This window comes from Sander lucioperca, chromosome 2, assembly GCF_008315115.2.
Source record: "Sander lucioperca isolate FBNREF2018 chromosome 2, SLUC_FBN_1.2, whole genome shotgun sequence".
NCBI lineage: Eukaryota > Metazoa > Chordata > Actinopteri > Perciformes > Percidae > Sander > Sander lucioperca.
In genome coordinates, this window is record NC_050174.1 from 6,366,163 (window position 1) to 6,383,201 (window position 17,039).

Genomic DNA, 17,039 nt, shown 5'->3' on the forward strand with positions numbered 1-17,039 from the left:
ATAGCTAAACAACTTGAGGCCCAAAGTCCTGGGTTTGCAAATTCCAAGCATTTTTCACTCTGCTGGAGCTTCACATAGGGATACGACTGGGGCAGAGCTGGGATTTCACGGTAGAAGTGGAACGTAAAGCAGTCTGCTGCTTATCACTCAAGGGGAGGGCTTCTTAGGAGATGTAAAAGGGAAAGGTATGTGCTGTTGAGAGCAATTTCAAGTAATAACCCAAACATTGCCAGGATCTGTACTGCCCTCCATCAGCGGGCAACAGCCTGTCAGCGATGAGAGGAGCCTGGTAGCCTGCAAGCTCTCTTGGCCAGCACAGTTTTTGGAGGATAAAGGATCTTTGGCTGACGAAAGTGGGGCTACTGGGCAGAGGAAGGGAGCAGAGAGAGAGGGGGTGGGGGCTCTGTGCTTTTTCTAGTGAAAGGCCATTTCACTGCCTGCTGTTACCATAACAACAGGCTACAGAGGAGGGGAGGTGGAGGGGTGCGTCACAAACTTTCTCTTTTGGCTGCAAGGCACCAAGCATTGCTATGGGACAACGATTACCAAAGACCAAACCAGAGATAAAAAGGGGGGCATAGTGGAAATAGTTTTTTCCGCAGATGACCAAATAACTGGCTATTTGTTTTCCTTTTTTGTCACAGATTGTAGAAAGGGGTATTTTGTGGGGGGGTTTCCACCAAGAGACCAACCAAACACTACAGGGCCTTTGGAACTCTGTAATGTTGATGCTGATCATTTTGAAGCTGCACAGATGCTCCTGACACGTGTCAATATTATTGATATTGTAATATGAAACTAGATTTCATATGGGGTATTGCAATATGAAGATATTACTCAAATAATGTGTTTTACTGGCTGCATTACAGCTGAGTGATGCAGTTTTCTGAACTTAAGTGTTGAGAAGTGTTGTAACTGAGTGAGTGCAAAATAAATGCAATTGCAATTGCAATTCTGATAGGACACTGTCTAAAAACAGATAATCATTAGGCTATCTTAACATGGTGATGTTGTCAGTTACGCCCAGCATTTGCAGAGACACATTGACCGGTGTTCTTGTTGAAGGTTACAAAGTACGAATATGTTGCTGCAGGACATGACAACAACATGGTAGCCACAAAGCTGGAGTGCAAGTGTCATTCAGGTCTCAGTTACAATGTTACTACCAACAGCTGAGCTCAGTTGTCTGCAGCATAAAGTGTCAAGACACCGCAGTTTGCATCGACGCGGATTGAAAATGACAGCGGCGTTTTATACTTGATGGGGAAAACTGCGGCGTATACACACACACACACACACACACACACACACACACACACACACACACCGGTCCGCATTGGAGCTGTATACGATCTGACTGGTCAATTTTTACAAGTCATCATCTGCCCAGCAGGAGAAAACTAGGCCTGTAGCTATATTGAGCACCACCCTGCAGCCCTATTTCAGATTCCATTTAAATGCGACATGTGCCATGTGTGCGCGGACCTAGATGGGCGAGGAGCTGCGCAAAAAGAAATGAGCTGAAATTAATTTTAGGGCTATTCTGCGTCCGCTTACCTGCAGATGTTCCTGAAATCGTATCGGCAGTATCTGAGCCATGTCTGGAGGATTTATCTTTCTGAAGAATCCGTGAGAAAGGAAAGGGGAAGGGGACAGAAGGAGGAATAGCGGTGATCTTGTTCTGTTTGTGCCCTAAACGTCCCCAAAAGTCAGATATGATGGGCAGTAGGTGGTCTGGTTTGCTTGCGTTGGTATCACGAATCCAGTGACTGCTCCCATTCAGTAGCCCTCCTACACCAATCCTGAATCCTGAATCATAAACTCCGCACCTCCGCCAAGAAAACTAGTCCACTTCAACTAGCCTACTACTGGTGCGTAAACCAGTTCCTCCACGAGCCTTGTAAGGATTCGGGGCTGTCCTAAAAACCTTCGCTGAGTTATTGTAAGTAATGGCTTCTCATAAGCTCCCCGTTTTGTGGATTCTTTTTTTTCCTCCGAGCTGTCAGTGCAAACGGTCGGATGTGCAGTTTGTACCCCTCCGCCGCAGCCCCTTCCCCCTTCCTTCCCACAAACTTCGAAATCAGGGCTCGTGACAAGCGCCCCACCTTTGCATGATTTCTTCAAAATCACACACACACACACACACACACACACACACACATCTTTCCATCAAAAACAGTGTGTTGTTGTATGGATAGACGCATATCTGTACCGGACAGGACTGCTGACGTTTCAATGTGTTTCCAAGGAGCTGAAACTGTATCGTTTTTACTTATACACAATTGATTAAAAAAATACTCTTAGCCTACAGTAAGTCAAGTTTTTAGCAAACATTTCTGTCATTCATTGCCCATATTTGCTATTAAGACAAATTTTCTGGTCTTGTAAAATGCATATGATGAGACTGTGGACTCATTCTTGCATATGGAAACAAAATAAAAATAAAACTGCAGTGTTTAAAAGACATGATCATTTAGACCTGTCAGCTGTTTGCGGTTCGTCTGTCAATACTTCCTTTTAATCAACAAAGGCCTTTACACTACTGATGTGAGTCAGTATTACACACGGGATGTGTAAAGCACATCATTTGAAATCAAAAAGCTATTGCAAAAGGATCTGACTCACACAATACAGTAGCCTAACTTCCTCAATTACTAAATGTGGTTAGGTTTTGTATGAAAGGGCAGAATTAGGTGCTGCCTTGACATTTACAGTATGATCACCCTGTAAAGTAGTGGATCCTATCAATACACAGAAAAACTGTATCAAGAAAAAAACCTCATTGTATTTACAGTAGATTCAAATCTTTTTAAATCGCTAATAAAGAATAAGATAGTGTAGAATAATGTTCTTACTATTTGCAGATAAATATAATAAGAATGTAAAAGGTTTCCATAAGAGACCAAGTGTGTTTTGGTGTATGCTTATTTAGCTTAAGCCATAACTATAAGATAGTTAGGGTCACAGTGGGCTCGAGCAAAGTACATTGAGTAATAATAACAAGTGAGAGCAAATGAAGACGAGACACAGCACAGTGGCCTCGACCCTGGCGTGTGTTATGTGCAACGAAGGCAGCGACGGGAGAGAAAGCAGAAGCGTGGATGCCGGTCGGGCCTGCTAGCCCGGCTAAAGATACTGCCACACGGACCTCGACTGCCAAGCCTCCTACTCACCAACGCCAGATCCATCGCACACAAAATGGATGAGCTGGAACTCAGCATAGCAACGAACAACTACACACGGAACTGCTGCGTGATGATTATCACCGAAACCTGGCTGAACCCCCTCATCCCGGACGCCAATGTGCAGCTAGCAGTCCGAGCTAGCTGGCAAGGTAGGCGACAGTACAAACTTTGAATTTAAACGGTTTCTTCACAATGTCTGAGTTGAACATGCATCTTGTTGTCACATAAGGGCCCTGTTCATGTTTCACAGAAATATTAATTGCATTTTGTGTCTGTTAAGAGGCACAAAGGCACTCTAAAACATGTCCCCACAACTGGCATTTTAGTTAACTGGGTGCTCTGGCCATTAGCTGCAACAACTCCAGTTTGCTAGCACCGATTTTGGTCATTTTTTTTCCTATTGACAGTACTCTGAGATATCTAGCGATCAAGATTCAGGTAAAAATCGTCCGGAGTTTTCCTTTAAGACAGGGCTCTTCAACAGGGGGTCCGGGACCCCCAGGGGGTCCTCAGAGTCAATGCAGGGGATCTTCCAAGTTATTGTTAATTGATGTGTTGTGTTGTTAATCAAAAATTAAAAAGTCTTAACATGAATCTAACATATTATTAGCAAATATAACTCCCCACTGATGATAGGCTTAGGTATAGTCACTAAGGCAATCCACAGATACAGTTCATCCTAAGGATTCAATGTGCCACATGTATGTTTAACATTAAAACATGGTTTATAAAATCACGCCAACACTTATTAGGCTATTTTAATAGCTTAGTATTTATATGCAAAAAAGGTATGTATAAAGGCTTTAGGCCGCCCTACACGTTACTGTAGGCTCAGTTTATTATGCAACTTAATATTATACAATATATGCAGTAGGGGGTCCCTGCTCTATCAGTTAAGGGGTCCTTGGCTTAAAAAATGTTGAAGACCCCTGTATTAAGAGAACAAAGTCCTGCTATATACTTCGTTGCAGTTGCTCCAGCTTCAACTAGTGAAACCATGACAGTACAATTAATGGACAAAGCGACGCCATAGACTTCCACAGAGACCAATGAAGTCCATTAGAAGCAATTTTCCGGTGATGGCTGAGCGTGCTGCGCAGCCTCAAACTGATCTTGATGACGTAGATGTAACGTGAGCAACCTGTCTGAAAGTTGTAAGTCTCCTGGTAGCTGTGCCAAGAGAAATCTCAATCATTCCGAATCTTGCAGAGACGGAGAGCGTATGTATATGTAAGGAGATAACATAGGCGCAGACTAATTATTGCTAACTGAAATGATAGTTACCATTAGTAATTCAACTTAAACAGCAAATCTAAGTCGAAACTGCTTCTGCTTCTCTGCCGAGCTTCTTCTGACTATACGGCCATTTGTCTACTATGCGACAGAAAGTCGCGTGGTTATGACACAATCGTTAGCCTATTTTTTACAAAAATGGCTGCTACAGAGCCATAACGTGAGGTACAAGGTAATGGAGCCTTTTATACATTGTTGTGTTTCTTTAGAAATAAACAATGGACAAATACAGTCTTTAAACGCTTCAGATGTAAAGTTATTCGCTGTCAAAGTGACGCCAAAATGAATGGCAGTCAATGGAATGCTAACGGCAGGTGATGGCTTGTTAGCATCAAAATGTCTCCATAGGAGGTACGCTTTGCGGATGCTCACTTACCCCCTTAAGTGAAACACGGAGTGGACATTGACATATATAAAATGGACCAACAGATCCCGTTGCTCTGGACGGAGACCAGTGAAGGCCACTTAGAAGCACTTTTCCGGTGATGGCTAGCGTTACTGCGCAGCCTCCAACTGAGAGAGACGACGTAAATGTGACGTGAGCAACCTGTCTGAAAGTTGGAAGTCTTCTGGTAGCTGTGCCAAAAGAAATCTCAATCATTCCGAATCTTGCAGGGACGGAGAGCGTAGGTATATGTAAGGAGATAACATAGTCACAGGCTAATTTCTGCTAATAAAATGCTAGTTAACATTAGTAATTAAACTTAAACAGCTAATGTGAGACGAAACCTGCGCGCTTCTCCTTTACAGTACGGTAATTTCTCTACAGTGCGACAGTAAGTCGCGTGGTTATGACACAATCGTTAGCCTATTTTTATAAAAACGTCTGCTACGGAGCCATAACGTGAGGTACAAGGTAATGGAGCCTTTTATACATTGTTTCTTTAGAAATAAACAATGGACAAATAGAGTCTTTAAACATTTCAGATGTAAAGTTATTCTCTGTCAAAGTGGCAACAAAATGAATGGCAGTCAGTGGGATGCTAACGGGAGGTGATGGCTTAGTAGCATTAAAATGGCACCATGGGGGGTTCGGTCCAAGGAGAAGCTTACCCCCTTGGGAGTGGAGGCTCCGGAGTTTCCAGGAAGCGCTCTAGCCAATCAGAGCAGACTGGGCTTTTAATTGGGAGGAGGGATTAAAGAGACAGGCGCTACAGGGCGTCTCATACAGAGGGTGAATACAGGTGCAGCAGCCATGGGCAGTAAGAGAAAAATAAAGTGTTTTTTAACATTAAAGCATGTAAACATGTTGTAGTACAAACACAAAATGCAAGTATAATCCTGAAAATGCTATATAATAGTTGCCCTTTAATGCTATCCCCCCATCTCTTTCTCCCTTCATTTCCTGTCATCGCTCTACTTGCACTACCTAATAAAGGCAAAAATGCCTAAAAAACTAATAAATATAACATATAACTTAAAATGGAATTGAGTCTCAGGGAACAAATCAAAAAGACTTCATAGTTACTATGAAGTAATTCTGCAAGATGTGAATGGTCAACTTGCTGCACTCCCTGTATGTTGCAAATCACACAATGTTGTTGTGGTTTAGGATGCTGAGAATATATTAGCTTTTCATCCAAGCAGTAATCCTTTGACAGAGCTACAAGATGCCTTACACCCACCTGCCAAATTACACTTGCTCCAGGAAGTTATTTAGTACTCATTTACACCAGCAGCCTATGCAAATACAGCAGCTACAGTTGAAGAAGCCTCTGCACTTTTAGTCTGTACTGAAATCTACCAGGTAATGCAATAAGAGAACCTGAAACTATGTTAATACTGTAAAAACAAAAGGCAATTCTAAAAACTAAAAGACATAATATCTTGATGTTCACTCTGTAGGTAATTTTGACTTCCAGGCACTTTATAGCCATAATTTGGGTTACGTATTATTTTCCAAGGTTGGAGAGTTGTTGTTGTTTTCTGTATAAAGTTGATTTTTACAACCTTGAAGGATTCTGCTATGTTGTATACTGGCAGGCCCAGGAATTACGGTTTGGCCGCAGAGAAGGTGGTTTCACTTGACAGGAAGCAGGTGTAACCAGCAGCATCTGGTCAGTGGCCACTGGGAAGCCACACACACACACACGCACGAGCACGCACACACACACACACACACACACACACACACACACACACAGCTTCTTAGTTAAAGCCACAAACCCTCCGCTCACCAAACTGACCTTCACTGGACGATGATCCATTACAAGTTAAGGTTTGACATCAGCGTAGGTTGGAATTTAATCAAAGGACTTCATCAAGCATCAACCTATCCTCTAAATGAACCACACACACTGCAGAAACAAATAAAGACCAGATGGTTACTGGCCAACAACAATAAATATATAGGGAAACTGTAGTAAAAGAAATAAAATAAAAACATGCAAAGATGCATTTTGACTTGACTGTATTGCACAATATCTACAATATAACACAGAAAAGAAACCTGTAACTGACAGTATATTCAAAATCAAAGTCATCAAACTTAACTAAACTTGGAAAAAGATAAACACCCAAATCTGTACTCGTGACTAAAATAAAATGATTCATGGAGACATTTATCTCAACGACTCATCACACATGACCATATAGTAAAAATGGAAATGAGCAGGAGGCACAAAGTTAGCGTGAAGGTTTTAGCTGCAAATTGGGAGGCTCTTGTGATGTGGTTTGATACCACGTAACAGCAGAGACATACTGTTTATATATTTAAAAGTGAGTGAAATACAGCGAACTGAAGGTAACATCATCCCTTCTTCATCCGAAGGTGAAAACATACAGTGAGAGACAAGTTTTCCTTTTCACAAGAGAACATTTAACCTTGAGCAATCGTTGCTAAAATGATGACAAAACAGAAAAATCACTTTGTCAAACAACATAACTTTAGGATCTCTGAGCTTTACAGTAAGTTAAAGCTGTCATTTACCTGAGTGTAACTTTTGGAGCAACTGTTTGTGACATTTACATAATCTCTGCTAATGGTTCAGTGCAGTAAGAGTTTGCATTGTTTATTTCAATTTATAAACAACATCATGAAAACAGTACTTTGGGTGTATCACTGATAGTTCTAATTACATTTCTAGGACACACAGTACACCTACAGTAAACCTTTTAAACTGCAATTATCCTTGTGTAACTCATATGTATATACCATGAGAGAAGCTCCCAGTTCTGTGGTTTTAAGGGTGTACAGGGTGGGTTAAATATGTTGTGTGCTTGGCCTGGCTTTTGCTGTCTATCAGAAGCAGCTGGTTATTCTCGTGGTGAGAGATCATCTCATCAAGGGAGCCGAAAATCTGAGAGAGAGAAAGAGAGAGAGAGAAAGAGAGAGAGAGAGAGAGAGAGAGAGAGAGAGAGAGAGAGAGAGAGAGAGAGAGAGAGAGAGAGAAAGATAAAGGAGGAAAACGTGATTAAATGAAAAGCCTGAAGTTCCAGAATCTCTCTCTCTCTCTCTCTCTCTCTCTCTCTCTCTCGCTCTCTTTTTTTCTCTCTCTCTCTCGTTTGCTCCCCTCTCTTAAATTTAATTTGCTCTCACCTCTTCGTTCTTCTTGCCCTCTTTTCCGAGGGCGTAACCTTGTGTCTCTCCCTGGAAGCGGATGGGAATGTTGTACACCTTCTGCTGGTAGAGCACAGCGAGGGTGTAGGGCTGCCGGGCACTCTGGGATGAGCTGTGACGGATGAGAAAGGCACCGTCCTACAAAGAAGAAAAATAGAGGAAAAACTGAGCAAGATTGACACAAAGAATAGGGAATAAAAAGGGATAGAGAAGAAATGTTTGGAAAGCTGTGTTAGGACAATGAGTGCTAAAAGAGAACAGGGAAGTAAAAATAAAAATGAGGGATGGATTAAGAATTAGGGGGATGGTGAATGTAAAAAGACGTGGAAGCCCTGAAGGTGTCCTACTCAGGTTTGGCTGTCAGAAAAAATATGTACATAAACACTCAGCAAATTTCCCCATCGTCTGTGCAACACCCTTGCCTTAAGCCCTTGAGTTTGCTCGGTTAAGAATAAAAATAAATGGTTGTGGTAAAAAGACTCTCTAGACTTACTAGCTGATTAGTAATGAAACATACTACTGTTTAGTTTACCTTGTTGACCCTCAATAAGAGATCCTCAGCTGTCTTTCTGTTACAATCTCCAGCAAACCATTCTTTGTCCTGTAATGTGACATAAATATATTAACAAGAGTAAACCTGTCCTCAAACTTGTGTTAGATGTTCTGTGTGCAGATCAATAACATACCTCATTCCCAGATTGTTTGGTTGCCCTCATACCACCAGAGGTGGCTTAAAAGAGATAGAAAACATGTCATGTGTTCCCATGATTGGGAAATACGTACTTGGTAACAGTCACAGGGTTAATAAATATGGTTAAAAAGAAGTAAAGTATGATCCATGCAATGTTTGGATTACTTTAAATGAAGACTCTAAGCAGACCCCAAATTATCACAGTCATCGCTTAGGATAAAAAAAGACTGTTTGAAAAATGTGAGCTTACCCACAGGCTTTGTGTCTGCCATAGGAGGATTCAGAAGGCTTGAATAAAGACAAGAAGGCTAATGTTATACACTGAATTTAATTCTGATGTACGCTTGCACTTGCAGATGGGCTCAACTGCAAAAACATGCCGAAAATCAATATAAATCAGTTTTAACACTTTTAACTGATGTGTCATCTGTCTAACAAACCTCTCTGTACCCTTCACCTCTTACCTGGGTTTGGCTTCCTTCAGGTTTGCTGGCAGACGGGGCTTAACACTGGGAGTTGGTGGAGGGAGTTTGGTAGAAAATGTGCCATGCGCTGAAGGCGCTAAAAAGACAAGATATGTACTCTCCATTATCATGATCAAAATGATTTATTTTGGATGTAGTTTGTGCTGATGTATGATCAGTTTTTAAAGAGTAGAGAAGCTGGGGTCTTTACCCGTTGTCAACTCATTCAAGGAAGGCAAAAATGAATTCTGAAAGGAGGCAAATAAAAAGTTACTGCTGTGTCATACTGATGAGTTTAATTTCCTACGTAGGAAATGGAAACAGAGTGAGAGAATGAAAACTTCCATTTCTAAATCAGCCTCTATCTTGACAGTCTTGCTTTAAATTAGGACAGAGCTTAGCATAAGAAAATGATAAGACTAAACACTGAGATGAATGGACACACTCACAGACTGAGCTCTGGGAACCGGAGGCTTCATCCTGCAAATAGAGAGAATGTTAATTTTCATTACATGTTTAGTACCAGATATTTACTGTGTAATGCCATAAATGTATATCTACCACATTTGCATTTTGCTGCAAAAACACAGTAGCATCACTGTCTGATGTGGCATTGCGTAAGATGATATGCAGACAGATTATATCACTGGTGAGTGTGTATCAGCTTGCTCTTGTTAGGCAGTAGGTAGACATTTGCTTTGGGTTGAAGTGCACTTACAAAGGTATGGAAGGTACAAATGCTGCTGATTGAGGCATCCTCATTAGCCCACGAGTGGCAGGAGGGCAAGCTGAGGAGCAGAAGGAAAGGAAATTAGAATTTGTATTCAACTTTTCATCATCTGGAAACGAAATTTGATTTCTGATCATCACTCACAGACCAAACTGTTCATGCAAACTTAAAGTACAGAGCTAATTTTGGTGAAGTGTGATGAAACCTACCAGCTGTAGGTTCTAAATACAGCTCATCATTATCTTCCTGAAACACAAAATGACAAATATTGTTATATCATGATATTACATATTTAGCTATACACATGGAGAAATGTGCCAACAGTTGGGGGTGAGCATCGAAGCCCAGTAATGAAGCATAACATTTCACTGTTCAGGCAGAGCACTGACGCTTGTATTAGTTTCATTCATGTTTTGTAATGACTGACTCATTCACAGCTACTGTATGTGGCTGGTAACATCCAATCATATACATGTGTACAGCACGGCCATTATTACCTGTTATTCCCATTATTCTCTTATACCAAGGCTCTTTGCTCCTTATGTATTAAGCTTTTAGTTGTTGTTGATTTATCTTATCTTATCCTATCTTACCTGTTCTTCATTTGGATCCAGATACACATCTGAAATGCAGAAAGAAAATACTGGCAGTGATCTGTGTTGTTGTGTTATCAAACAAGCCTTTAGTGATGGTGAACGGCCCAAAAAAGATTGAATACAGTATTAAAAAGAGTCAACAACGCATTCAGTCAAACACAGGAGACCAGAGAATGTGTCACCCATTCTGTGCTGTAGTATATTGGTGGGGCAGAAGGTAAAGAAGTAGAAGAAGAATCAGACCCAGAGGTGCTGTGTGACCAGGACTTTAAATTGTCTTTCAATGATGTTGTAAGTTTCTCCAGATTTGAATGATCTGTCATTAGATTTAACTGTCATGTATACATCATTTTTTAATTTTCAGTTTTGGAATATTGCCTTCTTGACTTCGGTTAGTGAGATTAATAGGAAAAGTTTCAGGTTTTTAGAAATGTGTAATAGAGAGATTTTTCCGAGCAGTGCAACAGTGGGACACAGAGGAATATTCAAGCAGAGAATCTTACATAGTTTTCTCATGAAACTTTGACCTGAAGTTTCAGACAATCGGTCAATGCCAAAGGGTGTGGAAATAATCTTCTATTGACATGAGACAATGTGACAATTTTGGCAACATTATCAGTGCAAAGTGATGATTTCTTTGGTCTTCTTGCAGATTAAGTTGAGTCTCTGAGGCTTAAGATGCAGCTCAGTGGCACAACAATAGGTGGCACTCTCTTCTATGTTTCAGTGACAGCTGCAGTCTCTGCTCATTCTGTTCAGTTCAGTTCTGCTTGTATTTATTTATTCCAAATAAACCGCTATTGCTGCTGGAAACATTACACACAATTCTTGTTTTTGGGAATGATCTATGAGACAACAGGTGTGCAGCAGCTACAGCAAATGCAAAAGCTTTCATTGGGTGGGATTATGTTTATCAAGGGACTGTATTTCTGTAGAAGCACACAACTAATAAAACAAATATTTATTTAAGTATATGGGGTTGTCATATCACCTCATTCATATATTAACCTTCCTCTCAGTGAACAGTGAAGTCATTTTCAGGCTGATGAATTGATTCTATGAAAGGCTTATTTGTGTTGGTAGAAGTGATCACTGCACCTTCTTCAGTGTTGGATGCAGGGCCTGGAGCAGGAGCACAGCGGACCGGTGGAGGAGGCATCATCTTCTTTCTCCCAGGCTTCTCATTTCTGTCTATCTCAGGTGCTGAATAAATGGGTTAAAGAGACGAAGAGAGGTGAGGTTATACAATGAATGAACAAAATCCCCAAATGCACTGTTGTGTGTACATGCAAATGAATACAGATGAATGACTCACGTTTCTTGGTTTTGGGATCATAGAAGAAATCCTCTGCACGCTGTTGAGGTTTCTGGATGACAGATTGTTTAATTAAAAGAAATGCAACATATTTAAACACATTTTAAATGTCTTGACGGATGCAGAGACACACAGAAACAGACTTTGAGTACAGTGAGCAGTTGTTACCGAGGGTTTGCCTAATCTGGGTGGAGGTGCAGCCTGCCTCTGCGGAATAGCAGGATTGGTCTCTGCAAAAAGTAGCATCAAGTAAAAGAATTGTCGAAAGTATGCTGAACAGAAACTGTTTATACCCTAACCCTATCTGCAGTAATGACTCAGTGCAGTGCTGTTACCCAGATAAACGTTCTCCTCCTCTTCTCTCGGGGGGACTTTCACAGCCGGACGCTCACAGGGAGGCGCTTCATACATGTCACCTTCATCGTCATCCTGAGAAAATTAGAAAATATATTACTATTTTAAAGGTGTATTTTCACAAATAGTCATCACCACATTAATACTAAGACATTAGTACAAGAGTACCAGTTAATGAAACCATAGCTAAAAAGACTTGAAGCTTCATGTCTGCATTTTACAGTACATTTTGTGCAACAGTGTAAAACTATGCAGGAAATCTGCTGCAGTTCTATATGCTGTAAGCAGCATAGCTCTGATTGAGCGAAAGGCCAATAGAAAAACTATTTTATAATTCATTTAGATAAAGAAGTCATCATTAAACACTTCTTGTCATAGAGAGGGGGATGGACAAGCAGCAATATGGTATCCCCTACAAAAAAGAAGCAACAGGGCTTATGGGAAATGTGGTGATATTATAAGAATAAGATAAAGATAAAGATGATTAAAATCCCACATGTAGCACCTTTAATAATAGTACAAATTCAGGAAAGTGTTGTCTTTCTACTTACAAACTCATCCTGTGGCCACCCAAACCCTGCATTGTCATCTGTTGGGAAAAGACATTGATAGATAATAAAAGTCTGTAATCTGGTGGGGAAACAAAGAAAGGAGGAATCAAAACATTTTCCTTTTCATTTGTCGTTGAGGTTAAATCTCACCTGTCCTTCTGGGTGGAGCTGGAGGTCCACTGTGTCTGACAGGAAGAGGACCATTTTATTTCATGCATAATACATTAACAGCAACACTAATGAGGTTTTGCAAAAGGCCACAATACTTACAGATTCTTCAGTTTTCCAAAGAAGCTCTGAAAAAAGTTTTTTAAAAAGTATTCAGAGCATGCCTGTAATCATTTACTAGTAGTTATTTATCAGCTTCATTGTCAGGCCTGAGTCAGTGGCTGCTTTTTGTGGAAGGTCACCAAGTATCGATTACTTGTACTTTACTTCACTTTACTGCAATTTTATGCCAGTTTATGCTTCTCCACCACAATTCAGAGGAAAATATGATACTTTTCACTCCACTACATTTTTTAAAAATGTAGTTACTACTTTGTAGATTCAGAGTAATACATGCAATTGAACATATAATAAAAATAAATGATCATGTAGTATTGGAGGTTAAGATATATAAGATGAGACTTTATTGACCTGAGGGAGGCATTCACAAACTACCCAGCAGTATATAAAGTGATTAAAAGTAGCTCCACTTTTAACAGCTGAAACATTAAAGTAATGTACACATTAATGCATCAATAATTATTATCCAATAATATAACACATTATTCTGAAATGGGCCATTCTGCACAATGAGTACTTTTATTTTTGGTACTTACCTATATTTTGATTCATACATTTTTGATGATGATATAATGCATGTACATGATAATGAATGCATGATTTTTACTTGTAACAGAATATTTCTACACATAAATGGAAGATCTAAGTACTACCTATTTGTTTATATGTAGATTTTCAGTATTCTCGCTGTAACTTTTTTGTTTAGTTCTTGTGACTCTTATCCTCATGAGTTGTATCTCTGTGACTTTTGGTTTTGGTTCAGTTCAATCAGTGTTGTTTTGAAGCCGAGATATATCCCCATTATTGGTTCAAACACAGAAAAGTTCATCTGCAGGGATTTAACTGAGGTTGGCGGAGGGAGGCGGAGATAAACGCACACAGCATGTCAAGTGAAAACAGGAAGTGGAGGGACAGTATCTGTTTTCCCACAGTGCCAGGCAGCCGTAGGGGAAGTGTTGATGTAAAGTAAATTATCACAGGCGGACAGAGAAGGAGGGAGGGACTGCAGAGTTTCTATCTCTCACACATTGGCACACAAAATATCAGAGTGTCACAGTTGCTTTACTGCTGATAAATGAAGAGCAGGTGAGAGGTGATAAAAAGGACGAAGGGATACATTACTGTTCTGCTACAGTATTTACAGTATGACCTCTCACAGTAATTCCAAAAATATCTGCATTTTAAGGCCGGGTCAAGTTGCAGTGACAATGTTCTGCTTTGTTTTCAGCCTGTTGTAACTTCCCTCTGATGAGCTACCTGTAAAGTCTCAGTAAAATGTGTTATCACCGCCCAGGAGGCCAACAGGAGGAAAAAGGAAAAAGTCATGTAACCATGAAGTGAAAGCTGATGCAAACAAGGACGAGACACACTGACATTCATTCAAATGTGTCACTATTCAGACAATAGTAATAGTGTAGCTGTGTTATCACTATCAATTATATTAGAAAAAAATAACCAGCTACTATAATTTTGAATTTTTATACTTGAGAAGAGAGAGAAATATTAAGATGTGCGGAGTATTTTTTTCCATTTTCAGTTAAGCTGACCAAAAATTGTGTATTCTTAAACACTAAATTCCATTGATAGATATTTGACACTGTCTGCTCTTCTCTTTTCCACACTAGTTTAAGTGTATTCACACATCACAGACTGGACCTCCATTTTTTTTCACGTTTGTTTTCAACATGTGAACACACAGGGAACTCCTCCAACCACAAAGCATTTTATCTGCATGAATTGTTGACAACAGATAACTCATATTAAACCAGGAAGAAGGCTCACATGAGACCGTAGAGCTGTTTTATCCCTCCACGAATACTTCTGTATATCCGTGTTACCAAATTAGAGAGCTAGCTAGAGAGTGAAAACTATATGAGCAAACACGTTACGATCAGACGTGTTCTCACTGCGAAAGAAAATAGGTCTGTTTTTCTGTGACTCTCTACAAGGACATCAAGAAATTCGGGAACATTTGCACCAAACAAAATAATAAAACTATTCAAAAAGATAGATAAATACATTTTTCCCTGCCTGAAACTTTGCAGACTGAACGCCAACACCATCTCTCAGTGAACAACAGCGCCTTCCAAACTACTGCATGGTCATGTTCACTGAAAAAGAGTCTGATATACATCATGGGAAAGTGATAGAAATATCACTGGCAAGAAAAGTATCTATATTTCAAATAGTTCAAATCTAACAACTACAAACTACATATGAAGCTTGAGATGTTTTATGTAAGTATGTACAAGTGCCACTATTTGGTCTACCTGAAACAAATAATGTATGTATGTGCAATGTATGTGCTTTCTAGCTTTCCAATATATTTTAATTTGATACATTTCAGATTAAAAATGATCTTGTATCAACTGTGATTCAATAATGTTTTGATATCCTAGTAAATTAAACTAAAACTTAAAACACTGAAAAATGCTTGATTGAAATCTAATGAATTCAACTAAGAAACTCATTTTATGGAGGACTGCTCAGCAAAGAACAAACATAAAAAAAAGTTTAACAAACTTTTTGACCTCTATTCTATAGTAAAGCACAATGCTGACACCAGTAGGTGTTTTTACTTTCAGATGATCTTCAAACACCATGAGTCGTCTGGGTTATTTTTACTGTTTGCCTTTACACTCCCACACAATTGCAACTTTTAACAGTGTAGCTGCCATCATATCTTTCCCCCATTCAGAACTCCCTAAGAAAACATGCTGAAATAAAAGTAACTACATGGGAGGTTTACAGTTGACTCAACTCTGTCATTAACAACACCTGCTCACTTCCTTCTCACTCCATCCAGAGTTATCAGAATGTAAACCAAAATATGACAAAAATAAAACATTACTTTACCATTGTCATGATTTGGGGTCGAGTCTCGCAGCTCAAGTCATGGGGAAATGTCTTTGTTTCGGTCTTTGGATGCAAATGGTTTTCAAGATTGAAAGTGAGCGATAGAGAGAGAATGTGAAGAGCAGCTCTAACTGATCTCATTTGCATTTCCTACCTGTGTGAGACAGACAGCCTCGCCTGCTGCTGGACTATCTGACTTTAAATAAGCTGCAAACACTGCATAGCTCAAACATGGCTTCATATTTCCCTACTGCAAACTGTTTATGGCTATATAACTGAATTTTATATAATTTGCTGCAACTGGTAAATAATATCTCCTTTGTATTATATCTGCTATCAAACGGGGAAATTAATTATTAACTTTTGATACACACAAATGCTATCAATGAATTCCACAAGGGACAGAAGTACAGTCTGGTACAGTGGGCTGAAACCAGAACATTTTAGGGAAGACATGAACTGTAATTTAAGTTTGTTTGTTTTTTATTGTATTTACAGTTTTATCATGTAAGGTATTTTTCTGTTGTTTTTATCTATGGTTTTATTTCATGGGCATTTAATTCCTAAGTTTTTGTAATTAGCATTATTGAATAGGACAGGGGCACTGTAATTTCCATATTTTATGGATGAATAAATTGAACCTTGTTCTTTCAAATGAGTGAAATGTCCGTTTCTTAGATTTTCTGAACGAGTAATGGGTACAGGCAAATGTCCACGAGGTCATCTACAAAACATAGTTGGACAGGCAGACAACGTCAGACACACAAGTTCTAATCTGTAAACAGGACTGAATGAGATCTCACGCATACAGTGAGAAAGCTGAAACCTGGGGAGGCCAGTACTACTTGACTGTCTAATTAAACTGTTCAGTTCATCTGAAACATTAACACATGAATATTAAAGAGAAAAAAAACATGCACACAAGTCGAAGAAATATCTTCTCTGATTTGGATATTGCAGTAATGGTTCAAACACGTAAGATAGAACAAACATGTTATAATGATTAAAACAACATTAACTCAACGGATACAAAAAACTTTGTCATTTAATTTCCAACATGCTCACAGAATTTCATTAGTCATGACCCAGAAATGTGGCTCGAGGAAACGCCATTTTATTCAGAGGCTGATAAACTTAGTCCTTTTCATTGTTACCTC

At 39.6% G+C, this 17,039-nt stretch overlaps 2 protein-coding genes across 7 annotated transcripts in view; both read right to left on the reverse strand.

Moving 5' to 3' along the window:
* cltcl1 (clathrin, heavy chain-like 1) overlaps nt 1–2,010 on the reverse strand; it is a 30,652-nt gene extending 28,642 nt beyond the window's left edge. For 3 of the 5 annotated variants that reach the window (XM_031305699.2, XM_031305697.2, XM_031305698.2), the window contains exon 1: nt 1,558–2,009. In XM_031305699.2, the coding sequence (XP_031161559.1) occupies nt 1,558–1,599 (42 nt within the window). In that variant the 5' untranslated portion in view covers nt 1,600–2,009. Of the gene's footprint in view, nt 1–1,557 lie in introns of all 5 variants that reach the window. The other 2 variants (XR_004106032.2, XM_031305696.2) reach the window with 1 other exon arrangement.
* Nucleotides 2,011–6,782: 4,772 nt separating this feature from the next.
* On the reverse strand, nt 6,783–16,331 carry si:dkeyp-117b11.1 (B-cell linker protein). 2 transcript variants are annotated; one of them, XM_031305951.2, is made up of 19 exons: nt 15,883–16,331; nt 13,009–13,034; nt 12,889–12,923; nt 12,739–12,776; nt 12,169–12,262; nt 12,002–12,063; nt 11,834–11,885; nt 11,617–11,721; nt 10,516–10,544; nt 10,132–10,168; nt 9,911–9,980; nt 9,642–9,672; nt 9,404–9,440; nt 9,193–9,289; nt 8,979–9,016; nt 8,724–8,767; nt 8,570–8,638; nt 8,017–8,175; nt 6,783–7,777 (listed from the first exon to the last, which is right to left on the reverse strand). In XM_031305951.2, the coding sequence occupies exons 1-19, from the start codon at nt 16,027–16,029 to the stop codon at nt 7,661–7,663; spliced, it is 1,287 nt and encodes a 428-aa protein (XP_031161811.1). In that variant the 5' UTR covers nt 16,030–16,331; the 3' UTR covers nt 6,783–7,660. The 2 variants fall into 2 exon arrangements, with proteins under 2 accessions (XP_031161811.1, XP_031161812.1); XM_031305952.2 differs by having other exon boundaries at nt 12,889–12,917; nt 15,883–16,330.
* Between the last annotated feature and the right edge of the window lie 708 nt (nt 16,332–17,039).

Excerpts from the sequence above, each read along its gene's own strand:
- si:dkeyp-117b11.1 (XM_031305951.2), bottom strand. The coding sequence starts at position 16,029 with ATGCAAATGAGATCAGTTAGAGCTGCTCTTCACATTCTCTCTCTATCG. Across the intron at positions 12,924-13,008 it reads TTTGGAAAACTGAAGAATCT|ACACAGTGGACCTCCAGCTC; the intron begins GTAAGTATTGTG and ends TCTTCCTGTCAG. Across the intron at positions 9,673-9,910 it reads TTTGTACCTTCCATACCTTT|GATGAAGCCTCCGGTTCCCA; the intron begins GTAAGTGCACTT and ends CTCTATTTGCAG.